General features: G+C 43.0%; 1 protein-coding gene across 9 annotated transcripts in view; it reads right to left on the reverse strand.

Moving 5' to 3' along the window:
• Nucleotides 1-22833, reverse strand: part of dlg3 (discs, large homolog 3 (Drosophila)) — an 86001-nt gene that overhangs the window by 19453 nt on the left and 43715 nt on the right. For 5 of the 9 annotated variants that reach the window (XM_039812850.1, XM_039812854.1, XM_039812848.1 and 2 more), the window contains 9 exons: nucleotides 15443-15496; nucleotides 14859-14909; nucleotides 13436-13560; nucleotides 12838-13007; nucleotides 11609-11745; nucleotides 10340-10484; nucleotides 8914-9076; nucleotides 1669-1825; nucleotides 264-366 (listed from right to left, as the gene is read on the reverse strand). In XM_039812850.1, the coding sequence (XP_039668784.1) occupies nucleotides 264-366; nucleotides 1669-1825; nucleotides 8914-9076; nucleotides 10340-10484; nucleotides 11609-11745; nucleotides 12838-13007; nucleotides 13436-13560; nucleotides 14859-14909; nucleotides 15443-15496 (1105 nt within the window). Of the gene's footprint in view, nucleotides 1-263; nucleotides 367-1668; nucleotides 1826-3753; nucleotides 3950-7939; nucleotides 8066-8913; nucleotides 9077-10339; nucleotides 10485-11608; nucleotides 11746-12837; nucleotides 13008-13435; nucleotides 13561-14858; nucleotides 14910-15442; nucleotides 15497-22833 lie in introns of those variants that run through there. The other 4 variants (XM_039812851.1, XM_039812855.1, XM_039812858.1 and 1 more) reach the window with 3 other exon arrangements.

Consider the following 22833-nt stretch of genomic DNA (forward strand, 5'->3'; position numbering starts at 1 on the left):
ACCACAAACTAAAATAAATTAAGTATTATTTGAGCATATAAGTACAAGTTGGAACTTGGAGGCAACATTGCACAGACGGCGATAGGTGGAGATCAGTGGGGCCGAATAGCAAAACAATCTGTAACCGGCTATATACTGGTTGTTTGATGGTGACTCTTTCCAGTACAGCCCATCAAAACTGAGAGTTCAAGACCCATTTTGGCACATTTTATATTTATATAATATAAAGTGTTCATGTGTGATATGAGAAAGTATGGCCTCACCTTCAGGCCTGTACTGAGCTATGATGGTGACAGTCTGTCCAGCTCTCTTCAGCGCTGCAGCTGCCTGCTCATGTGTGGCATTCCTTAGGTTCACTCCATTCACCTGCAACAAACCAGGCACACAACAAATATTTCAGCAAGAAAACCCAGATTAGATCCTTAAAGGTGTGGTGCTTGTCTAATTGTGAGATCTGTAGAGGAAACAAGTTTAGCTGGAAGCAAGCAGCAGTGAAATACAGCATGCATATATTTAGAGCAAAACTGGGTTCTGAAAAAGGTTAAGAGTGAACGTCAAGGGATTTAAATATGTTATTAATTGGATACCTTATTGATTCACAAAATTCTCTTGTCTGGCAGAGCACAACTAAGCTCCTTCAGAGTTGTTATGAATTGAATGTCTTGCTCAAGGATATTTCAGCAGGGCAGATGTTTGCTGGCTTTCTAAACAGTAGGCCACCTTTAATTCTATCTAGTGCTGTCAAACGATTAATCGCATTAATGTCATAATTAACTCTCAATTAATCGCAATTAATCGCACATTTTTATCTATTCTAAATGTCCCTTGATTTCTTTTTGTCCCATTATTTTTTCTCATTTTAATGCTCTTATCAACATGGAAAAGTGGATCGGCTTGCTTTGTGCTTTTGTCGCCTGACTTTGACGAGGGGGCGGAGAATTGGCATCAGCTGTGTGCTTGGCCATCAAGTGGTATTTCAGACTGGACGTGCTGCGATGATAGCTCAGTTCACAACGACAAAACACACAGATCACTTTGGTCTTGTCAATGGAACCATTTGGCAACTTTTTAAAAGTAAACTTTCCATTCAGAATCTTATTGGCATCCATTTCGGCATCTCGCACTCGCCATCCACTCAAAACGTAACGTTAGCCTACTACTCTTTGGCCGGCTCGCAAGCCCAAACAAGTGTGTGCGGCGTGCCTGTTGTTTTGTTTGCGGTCTAGCTAGATCTGGTGTGGTGTTGTAGTTTTTCTAACGTTACTAGTTGTTGCAACAGCATGTGAAAAAAACTACAAAGGTTGCTAGGCCAAAAAGAACGTAAATCTTGCGATAAAATTTTTTCGTTAACGGCGCTAATAACGCTTTAACTGGGGCAGCCTCTAGCTCGCCCAGTAAGAGCATTCGAGTCCTGCAGCGGCGCAGCGTTCGAATCCAACCTGCTGCCCTTTGCTGCGTGTCATCCCCCATCTCTCTCCCCCTTTCATATCTATCCACTTTCAAATAAAGGGAAAAGCCCCCAAAAAATTATCTTTAAAAAAATAACGCGTTTAACTGACAGCACTAATTCTATCATCATTATTGTGACAACGGGAGTTGGCTGAACTGCCTCAAAGCAGTACAGTTCTTGATGTGTCCAAACAGAAAGCTTGAGGTTGAGATACTGACCGAGAGAATCCGGTCTCCCCTCCTCAGTTCACCGCTCAGGTCAGCCGGCCCTCCTGCCAGGATGAAGGAGACGAAGATGCCTTCTCCATCCTCCCCACCAACAATGTTGAAGCCCAGGCCTGTGGAGCCCTTGTGCAGCAACACCTTCCTTGGCTCCCTGCCAAACACAGTGACAGTGTCAGGGTGAAGGGCAGAGAGAGATATAGGACCACAACTGAAATAGAAACAGCATAAACAGAGGGGTACACAGAGGCTTCAAACAACAGCCATCATCTAGTGTGTATGATCCCACAATGTTAAGTGCTGCAAGCTGCAGGCCTGCGGATCTTTTTGTAGATACACTCTGTATATATTTGAAAGTGATTGCTTTAAATAGAACATTTAAATGATTTATCTACAGGACCACTCACCAGGAGAACACAATGATTAAACATGTAGTAATCATGTACTAATCACATTGCTTAAAAAGATAATGTGGATTACACTGATAACACTGCAAATAGTTTATTGTTTAGATACAATGAAGGCAATAAAACAAGCAGCAAAACAACTAGATCCAAATGCATATTATCTGCTGGCTATAGAACTTCCTGCTTTGCATGGAAATCTCATGGAAATGTACACATGTGTACACATTTAAACACCCACTCATATTAATGTACGCAGACACAATGAGCCACCCACTGCTCGACACACCCACTCTGCTTTAGCGTTAGCCACTATGACTCATCCTTCAGCAGGCTATTCAGACTGCCTCGGTTTTAAGATGCTAGAGAGGCCAAACCGCTGCTATGGTCCAGCAAAAGCCCTCTGAGAACACACTTCACACGCACACACACACACACACACGCACGCGCACACACACACACACACACACACACACACACACAATTATATACATACACACACACACACACACACACACACACACACATACCCTAGGAAGCCCAGCGTTGGCCTCTCACCCACACACACACACACACACACACACACACACACACTAGGAAGCCCAGCGTTAGCCTCACACACACACACACACACACACACACACACAATTATATACACTTCTACACACGAGTGCACACACACACACACACACACACACACACACACACACACACACACACACACACACACAATTATATACATACACACACACACACACACACACACACACACACATACCCTAGGAAGCCCAGCGTTAGCCTCTACCCACACACACACACAACACACACACACACACACACACACACACACACACTAGGAAGCCCAGCGTTAGCCTCACACACACACACACACACACACACACACACACACACACACACACACACACACACACACACACACAATTATATACATACACACACACACACACATATACCCTAGGAAGCCCAGCGTTGGCCTCTACACACACACACACACACACACACACACACACACACACACACACACACACACACACACACACATACAGTAACACTTGCACACATACTTTATATACAAATGCACACATAATCAAATATGCACAAACTTACGTAGGCATACGCACACACAGAGACGCACACAGTTTCCACTCTGAACAGAAAACACTGCATGGTTCCCATTAGTGGTCTTCTCTCGCAGTACTCAGCCTGCGGTCTACAGGAACAATTCTTACTCAATCCCTAATGGCTGCGCTCTGACTTGCTGTTAAGACCATTTTCCCATCAATGGCAGCAGAGGCAGCATTCCAGACTTTCAGAATCATACCCATGACTGACTGGAAAAAGCGTTGATTACTCCACTAACAGAAATTAATAGCATCGGAATGTCCTAAATAGTTAAACTTCTGGAAGTTTAACCAGACTGTTAAAGTGTATTCATTGTACTGACAAAGCTTAACACATTCTTTCTTTTTTCTAAAGCAGTTTAGATCTTTCCGTACCAGAGATAAAATGGTAAAATAAAACAATTGACAAGTGGCAAATGCCTTTAAATATGCTAAAACAACGGACTTGCCTTCAAACAAGTCAAGCTTAAAATAACATTGCTTCCCATCTTGAGCTTTTCATCCCATCTCGACGAGGCACAGATCTCCATGGTTACCTTAGGATCCGGAAATGGTGCTTGCTTCTGAAAGAGCATTTCCTAACAGTGCGTTCAGGCAGGCTCCTCATCAGCGACATGGAAGATGAGATGTTGACTGTGAACATGGTGGCTATGGCACATCGCTCTTACTCCTCGACCCTTCTTCCTGTCTGGCCCTTCAAAAGAGGGGCTACAATTTTAGAAGCTTCTGTGTTTGGGGCCTGGTTTTCCCTATCTCATCCTTGTGTGCTGTGATGAGAAGCAGCTCCTCTTTGGGCTGTCACAAACGCTCTCTCCCCATCATCACCAGCAAAGCAAGACTTAACACTTAACCCTAACGCTCCCACGCAAATCATCTTTGTTCAATTCAAAGCAAGGAGGCAAAAATCACCCTTTACTCACATCTGGAATAACCAGGACTGCATTACATCAAGTGCATTAGGACTCGGCGGATGTGTCGAACTGGAGGTTATCCAAGTTTGATCCCCTTTCACACCGCGCTGTCCCCTCGTCTCTGCTCTGATGCTGCTTTGGTTCCAGCCCCCTCTTCAATACAGCACACCAGCATTCCTGTCTTTCAGTTCTGGCCCTCGGGAGAATAGGCAGATTCCCAGAAGCTCCTTGCTAATTTGTCAGAGTGTAAACAAACTGAGGAGCTCATGAACTGACTTTCGGGCCTTTGATTGAACGCCCCCATCTTCTGTGACCTGGCTGCACGCTGGAAGCTAGATTTCCTCACAGGAAAATAATGTGTAGACTACTGTGGAATATTTGGACACGTGAGGCCGGGATCTTTTTTTATTAACTTATAGGAGCACTATGCATGTGTGTGTTTCTGCATGCACTGTTTGTCCGTAGGATGTGAATCGCCTGGCTATTTCAGTGGAAAATGGGAGTAAATTCCTACAGTTTTAAATGGAGGGATAAAGTCCTCCTCCCTCCCTATCACAAGACCTGCCTGCCCTCCCTTCCCCCTTTGCCTTTTCATCCATGCCTGGAATGTAAACAGTTACTGAGCGGTAAAAAGCTTTTCTTTCTGCTCTCCTGTGACTCTTTTCTCTAATTTAAAAGCTCCCCCCCTCCCACCGCTATATTTTCCCTGTCTGCTTCTGGGTTTTGGCTGAGGCGGTCGCAGCTCTATCCTAAAGCTGTGAATGGATATCTGGGCTGTGGGGTTCAGCGGGTCATGCTGCCCTGTACTCAGCCCAGTAATTGGCTCTGCTTGGCTGATTAATGGTGGACACTGCAGATGGACGCCATTTTCCACAGACAGACACTACCTCTCGCAGAACTTTCTCTCTCCCTTTTCCCCCGAATGGATCACATCAGCTTATGTATAGAGGCGTACACTGATTAAATTAAAAAGCTGCTTTGTCTCTGTCTTTCTTTTCACTGCTTAAATTTCACCAATAGATTTTCTGTGGCTGCCTCTTCTCCACGGCCTGCTATTTTCGTCTCACTTGACATAGGGAAAAATCTATTCACTGCTAAGGTGATAGACAGTTTAAGATATTTTATGCCTCTCACTGTGACTAAGAATAACATTGCAGAAGCTGAATCTGATGTAATTTATTCTATTTCAAACTCCCCTTTGTGTTTCTACAGCTTTTAAAAACGCTTAATAAAGGTAAAAGCCTTTGTCGTTATTGATTTCTGAATTCTTGCGCTGACCAGTCAAAAGGTTTTGTGTTTGTGTGTGTGAATGAGACACTTTACTAGAAGCATTGTTGTGTATATCTAATATGACCAGCAGAGGGGAGCTGCTTGTTTAGTGATAGTGCACACTACTGTCACCAGTGACGGACTGGCATTCTGGAATTTGGGCAAATGCCAGAAGGGCCGCCCCCCTATGGACCCCTATGGGCCACTACTGATAATTTGTCTTTGGTTAATTTTGAGAAGTTAATTTATGCACACAGCCACAAATATTCAAGATTGTACTGCGGCGAGGTGCGTGGTAATATTCACTCGGAAGGCAGAGTTACTAATTTCCAAGCTAGGTTATTGACAAAAATAGGGCCGGTGTGTTGCAAATGCCGGTGCCGTTTTTTTATTCCAGTCCGTCACTGACTGTCACCACTGCACACAAGTATATTACACCAAACGTGCATATTTCAACACAGAGGTTTTATCTCTTATCGAGTCCAATGTGAACAGAGACAAGGATGTACAGCACTGACTCCACAAGAAGGGGGTAATATCAGATGGAGAAGGGGGAGGAGGTGTCTGTGATGACACCACTGAGGGGGATGTGCAGATGGGCAGAGGGCGGATACAAGCTCTGACTCAATCCTCGCAACCAGCCTGCTCCACTTCTGTGGAAGCCTGTGCTTACTACAGCATCCATCTAAAATAACCCCTCCCGGTTTGAGCCAATGAGGAAGCTGCTGGGGCTAGAGGGAGGTGTCTGCTACCTGCCTGTCAGTGTGATGGAGCTGGATGCTCATCTGCTGTGATTGGGATCAAGTTGGTTGTCGGCCACGATGTCCTCCGAGACACTGTTTTCTGAAATATGCAGCGGTCATGACACACAAACCCACTAGGGGCAAACAGGTGCACACATAGTCACAGTATGTAGGCCGTTCTCATTTGCAGCGCTGATTTACGAGTTGTCTTGTCTGTACGAATGTACTGTATGTGTCCGTGTCATAATTGTGCATTGCACTTAAAGCATGTGTATCTGCGTGTGTGCACCATGTGTGTCAGCACATTAGGAGCAAATGTCTCCGTGTACAGTATGTGTGTGTGATTGGTGCTGGCAGCATTGGTGATGAGAGGGGTAAGACCTGAGTGCACGGCCTGGTTTTCCCAGTGTGCAGATGAATCATGACAGCTGCAGGACTGTCTGCTGCTACTGGTCCGCAGGCCCGTACTGGATCATCAGGCTCTTACTCCCCCATTACATTTATGGTAACAGCCAGGCTTGGTGTTTTTATTTACATACTTAGAGCAGCAGGCAAAACATTCCAACGCTGCAAAGCAGAATATTTGTGCTGGGTGGCTCCAGTCAGCCCCCCCCATCCTCCTGTGCTGTCCTTCAGGGTGTTTCTTAACACAACAACCTGCCTTTAGTTCCAGCCAAACAGCAACTCCATATTTCTGTCTTTCTCTCTCTCTCTCTCTCTCTCTCTCTCTCTCTCTCTCTTTCTCACACACACATACAGCACAAACACACACACACACACCCAGGAAAACACATACTGGCAACAATATATGACATTTATGGCACACAATATAAGCTACGTTCAACACAAACACATTACATAAAAGCAATGGTTCACACACAGAAACACCGGGGCATTCATCTATGAGGTGAAGCACGATGGCCAAGACTGTGGGTAAAATGTAATAAATAAAAGAAACAAAAAACGTTAAACTAAATCAACAAACAGGAGGCCTTTTGCACATTTGGTAATGCCAAACACATTGCCATAAATATCATGTATTTAATTGTCCTTAGCAGTAACCACCAGTGAAAGTAGCTTGGCCCGAGATAGAGGCTTAGTTTTGTCGATGCCTCCTGACAGATGGAATTGAGCAGCTTGTGGGAGCGTGAAGCCCTTTCGGCTGCGCTCCCGTGGAGATGTGTTTGTGAAGAGCAGGTACGACTCCATTTTAAACTGCGATAAACAGGGCCCTATTGTTTTAGATTCATAGATGTGAGCAGATTAATTCGAAAATTGATGAACAAATAATTAATATGGGCAAGGCCTTTGAAATTATGAAAAAGAGAGGGGAAAAAATCAAAACAAATATACAAAGGGCAAGAAATAATGAGCTAATTCTTTTTTTTTTTAAACTAATTTCTTTTAAAACATTTCAGATGTACAGTCAATTTGCTTTTATAGTATTTAGTTTTTTAGTACAATTCCTGTGAGTGTGATATGAGTCAAACATGTCATACAAACATAAAAAGCAGCAACATACTTAGTAACAAGTAACAGCATACAAAGCAGTAAAGACATGAGGTGAGGAAACATTTACATGCAAACATAGAGACAGAACGCTAAAAGAAGTTTGTTGCCATCTTTCTCCTCTCAGTCTATTTCGTCTGCTTGTATAATTTGTGCACAAATGTGGCGCAGCATACTACTGTTGAGGCAGTAGTGCTGCTTTGGCCCTACTCCTGTCTGATGCCAGATCCAGATGCTAAGCTATACAGAGGAGGGTTAGCTAAGCAAGGCGTGATGGACTAGGTTAGTACCTGCCAGAGAAGGGGAGTGGACCTTGGCACAAGGGAGCAGAGGAAGGACAGAAGCCTCTGTAGAGGGCCTGGGGCACCTTGATGTCCCCAGGTTTGTGGATGACACTGTAAATAGGTTCAGCTCTGCTGTGGGGTACAGGAATCACAGTGAACGGGACAAGTGTAGGACACATATAAAGCACACATACCAACAAAGATGCGACAAATGCACATACAAGTCATGTAGACAGCTTGTAGGACATTACAGGGCCACATAACAAACACTCGTCCACATTCACTCCATAGCACACAGACACGCATAAACGCCTGCATGCAGTCTCTCTCTCTCACACACACACACACACACACACACACACACACACACACACACACACACACACACACACACGGAGAATACAGCCTTTTCCCTCGAGCTGTGGGTTAAGATGACTCAAGGCCTTGTGGGGCACTCCAATCAAGCCTCTATGAATGCTACTTCTGATCCAGTACTTGGATAGGAGGTCAAAGGTTAAAACACAGTCATAACAAGTACAACAAGTGACAAGAGGCCTCTCTGCAAAGTATTTGGTCAGCACACAGCCACCACACACTGTCAAGCTATAATACAGTATGCACCACCAGGGCCCTGATGAGCTGAACATTTAAACAAAGCATTGTTTTGCTTCATGAAACACTTCATAAAGGGCGATTCAAATTGCTGTACGTTCATGTATCGTCAAAATGAACCACACCATGACAACACCTTTAAAAACCAACAAAATGGACGCAAAGAGAAACCCATGCAAAACTTTAAATAATATTCAAAGTCTGTAATTTTGTCTTTCAATTTAGCTCCACAACAATGTTTCTTCACTTACTACTATAAGAGAAAAAAGGCCTTTAGTTGATATGTATGTATGTGTGTATATATATATATATACATACAGTATGTATGCGAGGAGAGTCATTTATGAAGGAACCAGTTTGTAACCTACCTTGTGAAGTCTTCCTCCCCCATCATGTGGCGGGGAACTGGCGAGTACCTGGACGGGGTGACCTGGGGCGGTGGGTACACTGGTTTGGGTTCCATTGCACCCATGTAGTTGTGGCTGACGTGGTTGTCCACCATGGTGGGGAAGGCTGGGGGGAGGGCCAGGCCAGTAGGGGGAAAGAAAGAATGATTACAACACAGGCACAACAGGAACCGCTGCAGAACGAAGACAAAGGTAAAAAAACATTTAGCCAGTTTATCTTATCATTTTAAATTAAAAAAAAAAATTGCAAAATTTTTTTTAATAATTTTTCTCTTTTTTTTTTCTCCCTTCTTTTCCAAATAAGTTTGCCCAATCTGTGTTTGTATAAAACGTATGTAGCTGTCTGTCTGTTTATTTATTTATCTAACTCCTCTTTTTAGCAACATCTCCGCATTCCAAGATCTTCACAATTAAATTGGTGAGGACAATGACTATGCAAGCAACAGGAATGGTCGCCAAAACTACAAAAATAGGACCCAGGTTATGAGAAACCATAATTTCCCTTCAAATAACCAAAATGACATTTAGGAATTTGGCTTTTTATACACACAAAATCATCTCTTGTCTCTGTTCTCTGTCTGTGCTTATCTTTGCACAATAGGCAACTAGCACTGACTAATGTATGAACAGAGATGTTTTAATAATCTAGACCTGATTTTGTTTTCAATCTGTCAACCCTCTTACCACCTAAGAGGATAAATATATTCTAAAAAGTTGGTGTATTGTGCATGCATGCACGCAAAAGATCTTTGCCCTGAATTTACATTCTTGACATTCAGAGCATTAAACAAGCGTTTCAAATCCAGATCATCTGATCATGAGGTTATAGTGTCAGAGTGGGGTTAAGTCTGCATTAAGGGTTCACTTAAACCCTTACAACTGCAAACATTTACTGTAAAACATAAAACAAAGTTCTAAATAGCTCCCTCTAATACTAAACCACTATTCTGTGAAAATTTGAGAAGCTGCAGCTCAAGATCGTGGGCTCTCATGAGCAGGTGGGATGTGAGAAACCGTCCACACTCAGTGGGAGGCAGAGAACTGCGCTTGTTGTTGCTGTGGGTAGAATTGTGTGTGTGTGTGTGTGTGTGTGTGTGTGTGTGTGTGTGTATGCAAGCATTCACTATGTGGGTGTCTGGGCATAGCAGTTTTGGGGAGAGAACAGTGATCCAACTCTAACATTCAACATCTCTGATAAAGATAAAAAGATGATTCCCTGTGCAAAACGCTCTAACATGGACCCACACTTATAAATCACCCTTCATCTTACGTCCAACATTTTATATAAATAAACCTGTTCTAGTTTTGGAGCCAGCTGATTATGGATTATGAATATATACAGTGTTTGCACCACGACTAGTAACAACAAGAAGAGGTAGATACGTACTGCTGGAGTAGTCTGGAGGGGCGTACATGTCGTTGAGATGCACAGGTCCTGGCTTGGCCACCTTGAGGTAAACCATATCAGAGGTGTTCTTCAGCGCAGCCACTGCCTCCTCATGACGCACGTCCTGTAGCACGATGTTGTTCACCTGAATGTGATGATCGTTGAAAAAAAATCCTTGTATCAACACTTGAACACCGTGTGTCTTTGTTGCACTGTGACAACATCACGCATCACACCAGTCATCACACCAGCCAACACAATAATGAATCATAGCTTGAAGGTATTATGAGATTTTAGTTCATTTCAACAGCAGAGTGAAAGTTTGGTGTGCTGCGCAGCATTAACAGAGGTCAAAAGCAGTCAGTACAGGTTCTAAAGGTGCTCTGAATTTGATTTGATGCCTTTTTGTAATGTAAGACAACAAATAACTCTGTAAGACACTTTACATTTCTCAGAGGAGTAAGAGCTTTGCCTTTTCTCTGTAATGAACTTACATTTGACTGCCACAATGATGTCTGAGTTTTTAATTTTTAATTGCTGCTGCAATTAGTTAAAAAAAAAACAGAAAAACGTGAGTAAATAATAAGAGTGGGTGCCATTATTTTTTCATTGTTCGTATTCTAATTAGCGCTTAAGTAAAAGCTGCTGGACTGGAAGGGTCAAGCATATAAACAGCATGTTAAAACATGTAGTACGCTGACTACAGCTACAACATATATGATGTAGGATTTGCCTAATCAGATGTAAGTAATTTGTAATAAAATAATTTAAATACAATAAAATAACAAAGTGTCCTATATTATACAGTGTTTAAAAACCGTTGACTGGTATTTGTATTTTAACAGCGAGAAAATGATCAGTAAAGCAACATGTCTGTTAATGCATTTTGTATTAATGAAAGCTCAGTGATGCAGAAAATTAAACATATGTAATATTTCTTACTCTTATGCCCAGCTGATGGGCCTTTTTATTGTCCCACCTCATGGACCAAATAGTAGATTATTGATCATGCACAAAGTCATAAACGCTGATGTGTGTCGTCTTGCTTTGCTTAATATGACAGGATGGGGCAACCGACCAGATAATGTAGTGTACTTAACCAGAAACATTCAGTCATCTACATAGATCACATACAGTACATGTACAGCTGAAGCAATAAGTGTTTGTGATCAATACTAACAATTATAGCTGAAGTTTTTTCGCCTATATATGAGGATCTAAAATAGGTTTATTTTGATTTATGTGACTGAGTCAGAGGGAGGTTCGTACAGCTAGCAAGCGGTCTCCAGTCTGCAGCCGTCCATCTTTTTGGGCAGCTCCTCCTTCTATGATCTTGGTAATATAGATGCTGTTGTCTCCTGGGATATGTTGGTTGCCGATCCCTCCGGCGATGCTGAATCCAAGCCCTGGTTGAGTAATAAACACAGTCAGATAGTCAATACGTGTATCACCTTTAGATATATTCCATGTCTGGGGGCCTGGGGCTGCCTCCTCTGAAAAAGTACCTATCTACAAATGTGTCTTCAATTAATCTCTGTGTTGTGGTTATTCAGTATTACTGCTTTCATCTTCAAAAAGCTTGCGTGACAATGGACTTATATATTTATTTTTTGATACATTTTTTCTAAAGATAATTTTTTATTGGCATTTTAGGCCTTTATTTGATAGGACAGCCTAGACACGAAAGGGGAGAGAGAGGGGGAATGACATGAAGCAAAGGGCCGCAGGTCGGAACCAAACCCACGGCTGCTGCGTCGAAGACTGAGGGCTCTAGCTTGCACCCAGCGCAAAGCCCGACGCAAGTGTCTTTGCTATTTTAAGACCGTCCAGCGCCCACTTCGTGCTGGTCTTACAGGGAGGTGTGTTCAGGTGAATTCTTGGCGTATTGCTATTTTGAGGCAGTGGGAAGTTATCGCGCCATTGACCAACAAAAAACTGGTCTAAAGTCAAGTTCATTGTTATTTTAACAGCGCATGATTAAAATGCGCCTAGACTCGAGAAAATCGCGAGCCTAGGCAAGATTAAAAATAAAAATATTACAATGTGAAATAGTATTATGATATGATCTGCTCGCGTGTTTTCACTTGACGCACAAGCAGAGTTTCTTCTCTCCTTCCTGCTCAGAAAATCCGCCATCATAATAGCAATGCGCCAATGTACAAACGCGCCTGGCATTTAAAGGGAATGGGAGATGACACTCTGATTGGTTTATTGCATGCCCAAAACAGACCTATGATTAATTAAGCCAAGAAGTACTACCCTTTTGAACCATGCGCCTGGCGCACAGACAGTTTTTTTCCGCCGTCAGAGTAGTTAAAGTGGATATGGACACGCCCTAAACACACATGTGCCATGCGCTTCACGCCGTGCGCTTAGCTCGTTAAAATAGGGCCCTGGGCCTCTGCACATGGGGCGCACGCTCCACCAGGTGAGCTATCCAGGCACCCTGACTTATATATTTATATCTTAGTGGTTGATAAGTGGGATGTGTCCCTGACCTTTGGGCCCTTTCAGCAGGTTGACCTCCAGAATCGTCTCGGGTGGTGCCTGTCTCCGTCGGACCAGCAGCCTCACTACCGGCCCCGCCTCCTTCAGGGCTTCCACCGCCCGACTGTGAACCACCTCAGACACGTCCACTTCGTTCACACGCAGCACGCAGTCATTCACCCTGTGGAGGGAAAAGTTTGAATATATATATATATATATATATATCAAACACACTGCCCTGTCCGTCAACAGATAACAGCACTGCACAAAGGCAGGGAGAGACTCTAGCATGGCCAATGTAATCAAAAGCCTCCAAAGCAAATAAAAATGCACTTCATATCATAATTCTTCCATGTTTCAGACTTTGGTTTTCCAGTAAATCATAACTTTGAGGAAACACAGAGAGCCTGGGGGCAGAGGGCTGTACAAACTCTGCCTCCCACACAGCACTGCCTGGCAGGACACAGTGGTGATGAGATTTAAAGAAGAGAGTAGAGAGCTTAGACTAGAGAGAGGACAGAGGGTGCACAGGAGCTCGAAAAGAGTAGAAGGAAAGCGCGAGGTGAGGAGGGAGGGAGGGAGGTTGACCAGGTGAGGAGGGGAACTTACCCCAGCCTTCCATCCATAGCAGCTGCTCCTCCAGGGATAATCTTTGTGATGAAGATCCCCGGATCATCAGGAATGTGGGGATTGTCTATTCCTCCAGCAATGCTAAAGCCCAAGCCAGAGTTCCCCTGCACACAGGTTATGATTGGCATTTTCAGTGTGGTACCATAAACAACAAGACACACACACACACACACACACACACACACACACACACACATACACTTAGATGTAAGTGATGCACCCAATGTGTGCTCAGGGTCAGTGCAATGTGGCTCTTAAGTTTATTGGTATCTCAGAGGAACACGTGATCGATGCAAACTACTCCAGGGATTTCACCAGGCATTTCCGATGTCCATTATCGTGGACACGTGTGTTTTTGTGTGTGTGTGTGTGTCTGTGTCCTTGCATGTGACAAATGATAATGCCATGCATTTCATTAGAAGAGGGCACTTAATTCAAAATGTCACGCTTATTCCATCAACCTACAGAGAGGCATCAGTGTTAGAAATGCCCTGTGTCCACAGAAAAGTGGATTTATGATCTAAAGTAAAGATGAGCTGAGAAGTGTCATTTCTATTGCATGATATATATCTTCTCACTCTTTGCTACCACCTCCCATCTTTCCTGTCCCTGAAATGACACTGGGCCCATTTGGATCCAGTGGGTCCAGGCACACTGCTGCATCTGACAGCTGTGGCCACAGAGACAGGCAGCAAACAAGACAGCTGAGAAAAGACCTCACTTTATTATTTTCTATAATTAATGAGCAACAGTCGCAACAAATTAGGACAGAGGGAGGCTGAGGCCTCCCAGTGTGCTGCTCTGGAGCTGTGAGGAGTGCGCTGGGCTTTACCACCAAATGTTCCACACCCACAGACCTTTTAAAGTGTGACTTTGCATAGCTTATTTAAGCTTTCTGCATGCAGAAATGCCACTTAGAGTGGAAGGGGCAGCAATATAGTGTGCATCTATCGTGGGGTTGGAGGTGCATCTATATGTGGGTGGAACATTGAGAGCAGAAACATATAGCTCTGCTACTACAAGCTGAACCGTTGCTCAAGTGCAGTGGTGCCTGCTGAACAATTGAACAGGAGAGCACTTTACATTTCTGGCGTCTGCTGATGACATGTGCATCAGGATTATGTAAAAAGCTATGCCTTGCTGGCGTTATTCTGTGCTCATACTCACTTGAGACACTCTTCTGCAGTGATGTAACAGCTATAACTTCAGTTTCACACAGCATCACATACAATTCCCATAAATGTGCAGTAATTAAAAATTGTCTTTGGTTTTCATGTTCTTTAAGCTCAATGAGTGAAGACTGAGCTGCTTACCACCACCTAGTGGGGGGAAATTCATCCATCATGCAGAAAATGCATTTAAGAGGAATGTGTAAATTGTGGAAAGAAATGGTAAAGCTCACCCTCTCTAAAATGATCTCTTCATATTTGTACATCCCATCACTGCCATTTACCTGTCAATATAAAAAAGCATAATGGTTAGTTACATCCCTGAGCCTGAATTATGTCACTTTCTAAAAAATATAGTAAGAAAAAAAGAGAAGCATGCAAACATTTCAGCTAAATCCTTTACAATATTACACAGAGTAGACTTATGTACAGACTGAACACAGAGAACCATGGAGAATAAGATTGCTGAAAATATACAGAAAAATACCAGCTTGTTTTATTAACTAAAAATACCACCACCAATTTCTGATTTGCTGTCTCTTTCTTTCTAAAATGCATATGCACTGTGACACTAAATCTAACTGCAAAATGCACATTCACCACAAACAGGCAGGGTCAATAGGATAATGGATGTTGGTCCACATAGCAAACAGCACGTTGCTACCAGGAGGAGGCCTTTTCATCGACACACACACACACACACACACACACACACACACACACACAAGCTCATGCGCTGACACAGAGGGAGTGTGAATGAGAGAGATATATACTGTACAGAGATAGAGAGAGAGAAAGAGAGAGAACAGATACTTACATAAGGGCCTGCATCTAGTGAGTCTGCGTTGACGATGATGGGGGGAGGGTTGGCCTGTGAATATGAGGAGATACACATTATCTCTGTGTGTGAGGCTGGCAGCACACAGACGTAATGCGGTACACACACTATCACTTGGGAGCAAAATGAACGGATGCCATGGGAACAGTGGGTGAATCTCCTTGGGGATGAGACTGTGTGTGGGGATGCTGAAAAGGTGTGAGGACTGAGAATGAGGACTGGGGCAGAGAGACCGCTGTTTATTAACCGCCACAGCCGGACGTCCTGCGGTCACCTCATAAAATAAACCGGCTTCTGGTTCCAGCCGTGGGGGATAATATGTTTATCCCACACATCCTTTTCACTTTCATTACACACACATGTAGTATCACATATAAAACGCATGATTTCATGGTTCGGTAACCATTCAGTTAACATGACAGGCTACATGTAATACTAGAATACTAGAGGGACAGAAGTAATGTCTAAATTATCTTATTGTATTCTATAATTTAGTGGGTCAGGTTTATTTTATATGTGAAGGATTAGTTGATTAATCGATAGTTTCGCATTGCCAGACCTTCCTCCATAGCGCTGCGGAGGACGGTCTGGCTAGTCCACACAGCATTCCGTGATAGGAGAAAAACGTGATCTGGTTAATTGGCATTTCTTTAAACCAAACACATTCACAATCGTCTTGTCAAGGAGCAACGGTGCCTCTGTAAAATAGCCTCGGGAAGGAACTTTTGGTTGAAATCAATTATTAAAGAAAATATATTCTGATCTTTCCTCATTTAATCAGTCATTAAACATATATGGATTTCAGCTAAGGGTTTTCTTGACCCTAAATGCTATTTTAGATGCTCCCCTCTGTAGCATGAATACTATTTTATGGAAAACACATTACTCTTTATGTATTTCTTTGGGCACATGGAAAGGGTCAAATGTAAAATTCAGATGGCCTATTGGCAATATTGATGCATAGTATCAGTATCAGCCTTGAAAACCCAGTTGAACCCAACCACAAGTGCTACATATTAGTTACACAGTTCAATTAACTTTCAGGCTCAGCTCTATTGTGCCACCTGGTGTTTCTTTTTCCATTTAAGGCCTGCAGAGCGTCCGGAAACGCTGAGACCTCTGAGGAAAGCTGCCAGAATGGAAACAGAGAAGCAGAAGCGTGCAGGGACAGACACTGGTTGGTTTACAAGCAGCTTGATGGCCATCTTCTAGTTCAGCACCCTGGCTGTCTACTTTGAATTGATTTGATTGAGCTGTGTGGGTGAGGGGATGCTGACGACGCTGCATGGGGACTTTACACTTCCTGAGGTCCGACAATGAGGAGAAAATCACTAGCTGCCTATCTTACCCCTGCTCTCCCCCACCTCACCCAATCCCACCCCGGCCGGCTCTGTCTTACTATATGCAGATGCTGCCTGCGTCCAAGCAGCTGATTGTGATCGTCTTCCTGAATCATCACTAGGCCTGTTGCCATTATTAAATAATTGTCTAATCGCAATAATTTTACGATATCGTAATTTCTTTGTTTGACTGCTATTAATTACTAACATTAGCTAAGGCTATCTTAAGGGGTATGACTGTTGATGTTAATTGTTTATTTTGTTTAGATATGTCAAATTGGAATTATATAACTGATTATTGGTGCTTTATTTTTTTTTTGGATTAGAATAAATGTTCTACTGTCAATTGTATGTTAATTTAGTAAAATCACAATGTTTTATGATAATAAAGAGGTTTACTTTATAGGCTGTGTAACTGTGTTATTACATTATCTCGGTCACATAACAGTGATAAAAGCAAAATATGTATCCAGGGATTCATTCAAAACTTTACTCTGTTTGAAAAACTAATACATAAATAAATATTTTTAAATTTGACTCAAAGAGAAAATTATATTATATATATACAATTAATTGTACAGAAAAATGTGGAATTGTTACAGCTCTAATCATCACATATCACAGACTACTTATGTTTTGAGTCATAACATAAGTAGTCTGTGATATGTGATGATGACTATCTTTTAACTGTGCTATTGTACCATTTGCTTGTATATTGTGGATCTGCCTGCAGTGATATCTCTCAAAGATTGACAGCCTGTAGTACAATATTAGATGTACACAGATGAAGAGCTGGCCAAAAATCAACATAATATCATATTGTAAAATAAGATTCACTTTATTTGGGATTTGGTTATGGTAATGTATTTTAATTCCTTAAAGGGCTTTAAGGCTGGTTTCCAGTTTATTGATTTAATTTGCTTTCATTGTTTGAGTGTTCCATCTTAATAAAATTAAGAAAGAATTATTGTACTTGATACTTTCATTGTATCCACATTACAAATTATTTTGAAAGTGTTTCAAAAGCTCCATTAGTGAGCCCCACGTTGTATTGTTAGCCCCGCCATGGAGGTTATGTTTTCTGTTTGTTTGTTTGTTTGTTTGTCAGCAGAATTACGGAAACATTGAAACTTAGTGGAAGGGTGTAGCATCAGTCAAGGAAGAACCCATTACATCACGGGGCAGACACACAAATTCTTTTTTTTACCTCTCATTAACATTCTGAGATAGGACATGGCCTTGGCGGAGGTCTGTGCTTTCCAAGTGTCCTTGTAGTCATAAATTGATGAAGTGGTATTTGTTTTAAAAAAAAATCACAAGGAGTTTGTCGATATCACCCTGTACTCAATCCCATCCAGTTATTGTAATTATTGGTGTAAAATTCTCAACTGAATTTCCAGAAAATATATCACTAGATATACTATACAATGAGCACTCTAGACACAGTCCTCATGGTATTTATAATTTTATATTGTGATACATATATGTATATTTAAAATCCATTCAGAAACTGTTATTTAGTTGAAATAAAAAGATTGGAACATCTGTCTTTGGCAAATACAGCAAATGAAACACCTGACAAGTCAAACTTTTTCATCAAATTGATCATATAAAAATCCAAATTGCAGTCCTGCTCATAATAAAGCATAGCAAAATCTGCTCACGCACGGTGTCATCATATGACCCAACCCTACAGTAACCATCACATTGCCAACCTTGAATTGTTCCATGAACAATTCACCTTTAAGCCTTTAAATATGTACACTATTTAAAACATCTATTACACAACTTGCGCAGTATTTTAAAGGCACTGAAGGGTTTTCAATCAATGAGGCTGCACCTGAAGACAGAAGCTTGAAACACACTCTAAAGATCTGATCCTTTCATCAAAGTCATCACCTCACAAGCTGTGTGCAGGTGTCATTCCATTTCTCCACTTCTCATTGAGTGAGTTCCATGGTAATGAAGGTTGCTCTTCAGATAAACAGGAGTTGTAGATTTGACCCGCTCTCAGTGGTGATGTGCTATGACTTTGGACAGCTGTGGCTAACCCCCCCCCCCCCCCCCCCAGTCAGCACAATCAGGCCTCCGTTGTAATCTGCATATGGGCTAACAGATGCTCACGTCTGTGCTTGTGTTTGCACATTTCTCATGAATGCTTTGCTCTTTTTTCCCCCCTTCATCTTAGACCCCATTTGATAACAGAGGGTTTAGTAAAACATCTGTATTACGAATGCAAAGTCCACAGCAGCCATGTTATTGACAGTCTATTGTGAATAAAACCAAAGCACATACAGCAAGAAGTGACGGAACAGCCTGAGGGCAACACAGGGGAATACATTGGTTACTTTTGTCCCTTGGTGACTGACAGAATAAGCTACTGAATCCACTACTGAGGCCACATGTGACAAAAAACACCTGTTACAGTATAAAGCCTGCAGTGCTTAACATAAGTATCATAGTGGACCGATGCCTCCCAATGGGATCACTGAACCTACAAGTCCATCTGTAAGACAATAAACCCATCAGTCGTAGAAAACAGCAGTATTATCCTGGCCTGGGAGTGCTGCGTAATCCCTCGATCTGAATCTCACATTACAAGCAAACAAAAAGGAATAATGGAAGATAATCTCAACATGAGTAATCTCAACATGAGTTTGATTAACATTTATCAATTTACTCAGGTAACTCGGATTAGGATGGATTACCCCTCCCTCCTTGGGACTGCTGGTAACCTGCTTTTACCTTTACAATAACCAACTGCCCAGAGGAGGAAGGCAGCTGATTAAAGACCATAATATTTGACAACCGCTGAATTTTATGACACATACTGAAGGTAGGCCCCGTCTGTGCTATAATGGGCCCTCAGAGGACGGGCAGAGGACATACACAAATTTACAGTATCTGGATTTTCCTACCGTGGGAGGCAGGTTGAAGATCACAGGGGTGAAAACAAAAGCAGCCTCTTACAGATTGATGTCAACCCAGGAGGAGATGGGAATGTCGGTCAATGTGTTGCAGGTAAATATGGGTCATATAACTTGAAGAGATTCAGAAGGTGAGGCACTATAAAGGCTGCAGATTGGGTACAGTGCCAGAGCTGTAGACTTGAGCCTGGAGACTCGAGTCAGACTTAAGTTTCAAAACTGAGGACTTGATGTGGTAAGATCGTGGAACGACCAAAGAGAACACAACGAAAGGTGGTTCATGGCCAAATAGCGTGGGATTTTAATCAGTATGCCTCTGCATTGAAAGGACAAAGTCTCTGTAGCTCAGTCAGTAGGGAATTGGGTTGGGAACTGGAGGGTTGTTGGTTCACGTCCCCAAATGGACCTAAGTATGGTGGTGGACTGGTAGCTGGAGAGGTGCCAATTCACCTCCTGGGCACTACCAAGGTGCTCTTGAGCAAGGCACCGAACCCCCAACTGCTTGGGGCGCCTTTCCATGGGCAGCTCTCTCACTCTGACATCTCTTCCTTAGTGCATGTATAGGTACTGAGCATTTGTGTGTAATTCAGGCCTGTGTGTAATAACAACAGAGTGAAAAGATTGTAATTTCCCCTTGTGAAAGTATACATTATTATTATTATGAACTGTCTCTAGATTTATATGGATAATGACATCCAATCTACGGGCCTTTGCATTTACATATGGTAATAAGCATTCTTCTTATCTCCATTCTGCCCGCTTGTGATTGGATCTCAATCCGCAAATTAGTTAGGCGGGGCTAGAAGACTTGCTAGCTATTACTAATGCCTGGAGTAATGTTTGACGTGTGACAAGGTCCAAGAATTTTGGACCGGGATACATGATAACCTATGTCTGATTGCAGGGAGCCAGGTTCCATTCAGCCCAAGACTATTTGTTCTAGGAGATCCTAAGCAGGATAGAAAAAAAGTAAGAAGCTGGGTCTAAACTAGTTTAATGATAGCCAGACAGATTGTTCTAAGAGGATGGAGGAATGAAGGGGTGCCTTCAATCTCAGAGTGGGCTTGTGAGATGGCTAGAGTGGCAGCGTTTGAAAGATTGAAAGTCTTCACTAAAAAGGAGAAAGTACTTAAAGTTTTCTGGAGGGCTGACAGATATGTCAGCAATACACCAAATCTGGATATGATTGCTATAAAAGTTTGTTTTAATTCAATCATTAAAGGATGTTTTCAAAGAGAGTTGTTATTTGCTTCTGCCCAACTGCAATGCAGCGTTCAGGGTTACAGTAGCTTCGGCACTATATGGCCACCCACACACGTAGGCTGAGACATGGAAGCAAGTGAGCATACTGGACACAAAGATCTGATGAACACACAATGACAAGGAGTCCAGACTGCTTCCACAGCATGAGATCATTACAACAAGTCCCGAATGACCACCAGGAGCGAGGAAAATTCACTTGCTAAAGTGTTTTCTTTCTCTAACTCCCTCATCTCACTCACCCATCTGTTCATAATAGCTTTTTATTCATCAATCTATCATCTTGCTCTTCTGTCAGTTGAGATTGTGTGTGTCTGTCTCTTGTCTCTCAGCATCACGGTGGATGTGGATCATGTCCTGGTGGCGCTGCACCACACAACACTCACTTGGCTGCAGACCCTCAGGACAGTAAAGCCACAAAGACTCCCACTGAACCTTGGCAAGTGCAGGGCAAATTGTTAAATAATCAATGTGTTCCCATGGTAACCGGTGCTTTCACGGTATTGGCCGGCAAACCCTCTTAGCCACCGCCCCCCTGCTTCACCTCTCAGGGCTCTCACTGCAGTGTATGCGGCTCCGTGCTCACACATGCTGGCCATGGGCTGGATGTGCTAGACTGCCTTCAGTGCTGCCTGTACACAACACAACATACACACACACACACACACACACGTCCATACACAATCCATACGTCATTATCTAAAAAATGATGTTATGGCTGCAATGGAGTCAAGAGCAGGGATGTCTGTGTGGTGAATATGAAGCTACAGCCAGCAGTCGGCTAACTTAGTTTAGCTTTCTTCTTCACCTGTCGTCAGCATTACTTTTTTTTAAACCCTCGCCTTCATCGCAGGTAGAGTGGAGGGGAAGAACAAGAGGGTTCAGCATGTGCACAGCGGCGGCATGCTGACAGGGCATAACCCCTTCCTCCTGAGCAAACATTTCCACATCAGTTCCTCTCTGGCCAGGGCACACCGACATGGCAGCTCAGTCTCCAGTGGTGACATCGCAGTGAAATATGACAGTCAGCCCCGCTCCAATGATGCACCCAGTCAGTCAAATGATACAGCCAATGCTGAAGGAAGCTCATCCTGGGCCTTAAGTCAGAGCTGATAACAGATACATGTAGGAGAACAAGGCGTACTTATGTTATTTAAAAATGTAATGTTCCTTCATTTTCTGATGCCTCTAGCGGTACTGCGTTTTTGTTTTCCTGCAGAATGTGGAATGAGAGACGTAGTCAGTGGTGCTGCTCTGATCCCCCGGCTCTCATTGGCCTCTTGTAGGCCACGCTGCAGTCCAATCAATACCTACTCAATTACCATGCACCCAACATCTCATTCACGCTGGGGCCCCTGTGCCGGAGGGAAGAGGGAAGGAGAGAGGCAAGGTGAGAGAAGAAGTTACAGATGGATGGAGCTGAGAAGGATGAACACATGACAGCGAGGGATGTCTTACTCACGGACACCGTCGAAACTCAATGTCGCAATCTTTGTCGGGGACAAAGGCGGAATAACGAGATGTAATAAGGAAAATCCCATAGCGGTAAAGGTCAACTGCTCCTACGCTCCTGCTACAACACCAGCTGAATTCAGGCGTTCATTTCAATGAGGCAGCCACAAGGAAATTAATTAGTTCACCCATAAAATGGCCCCATTAAAGCTCAAAGTTTTCGGATTTGATAACTATGATTGAGCATTGTGACTGTGTTGCCCCCCTTTCTCCCTAACTCTCCCAACACACACCGCAGACGCACATTCATGAAACCATAATTAATAGTCCGTCACAGCTGTCAGCAGCGCTCCCTCCTCATCTTTATGTAATATTACAAAAGCATGCTCTG

This window comes from Perca fluviatilis, chromosome 10, assembly GCF_010015445.1.
Source record: "Perca fluviatilis chromosome 10, GENO_Pfluv_1.0, whole genome shotgun sequence".
In the NCBI taxonomy this organism is placed as follows: Eukaryota; Metazoa; Chordata; class Actinopteri; order Perciformes; family Percidae; genus Perca; species Perca fluviatilis.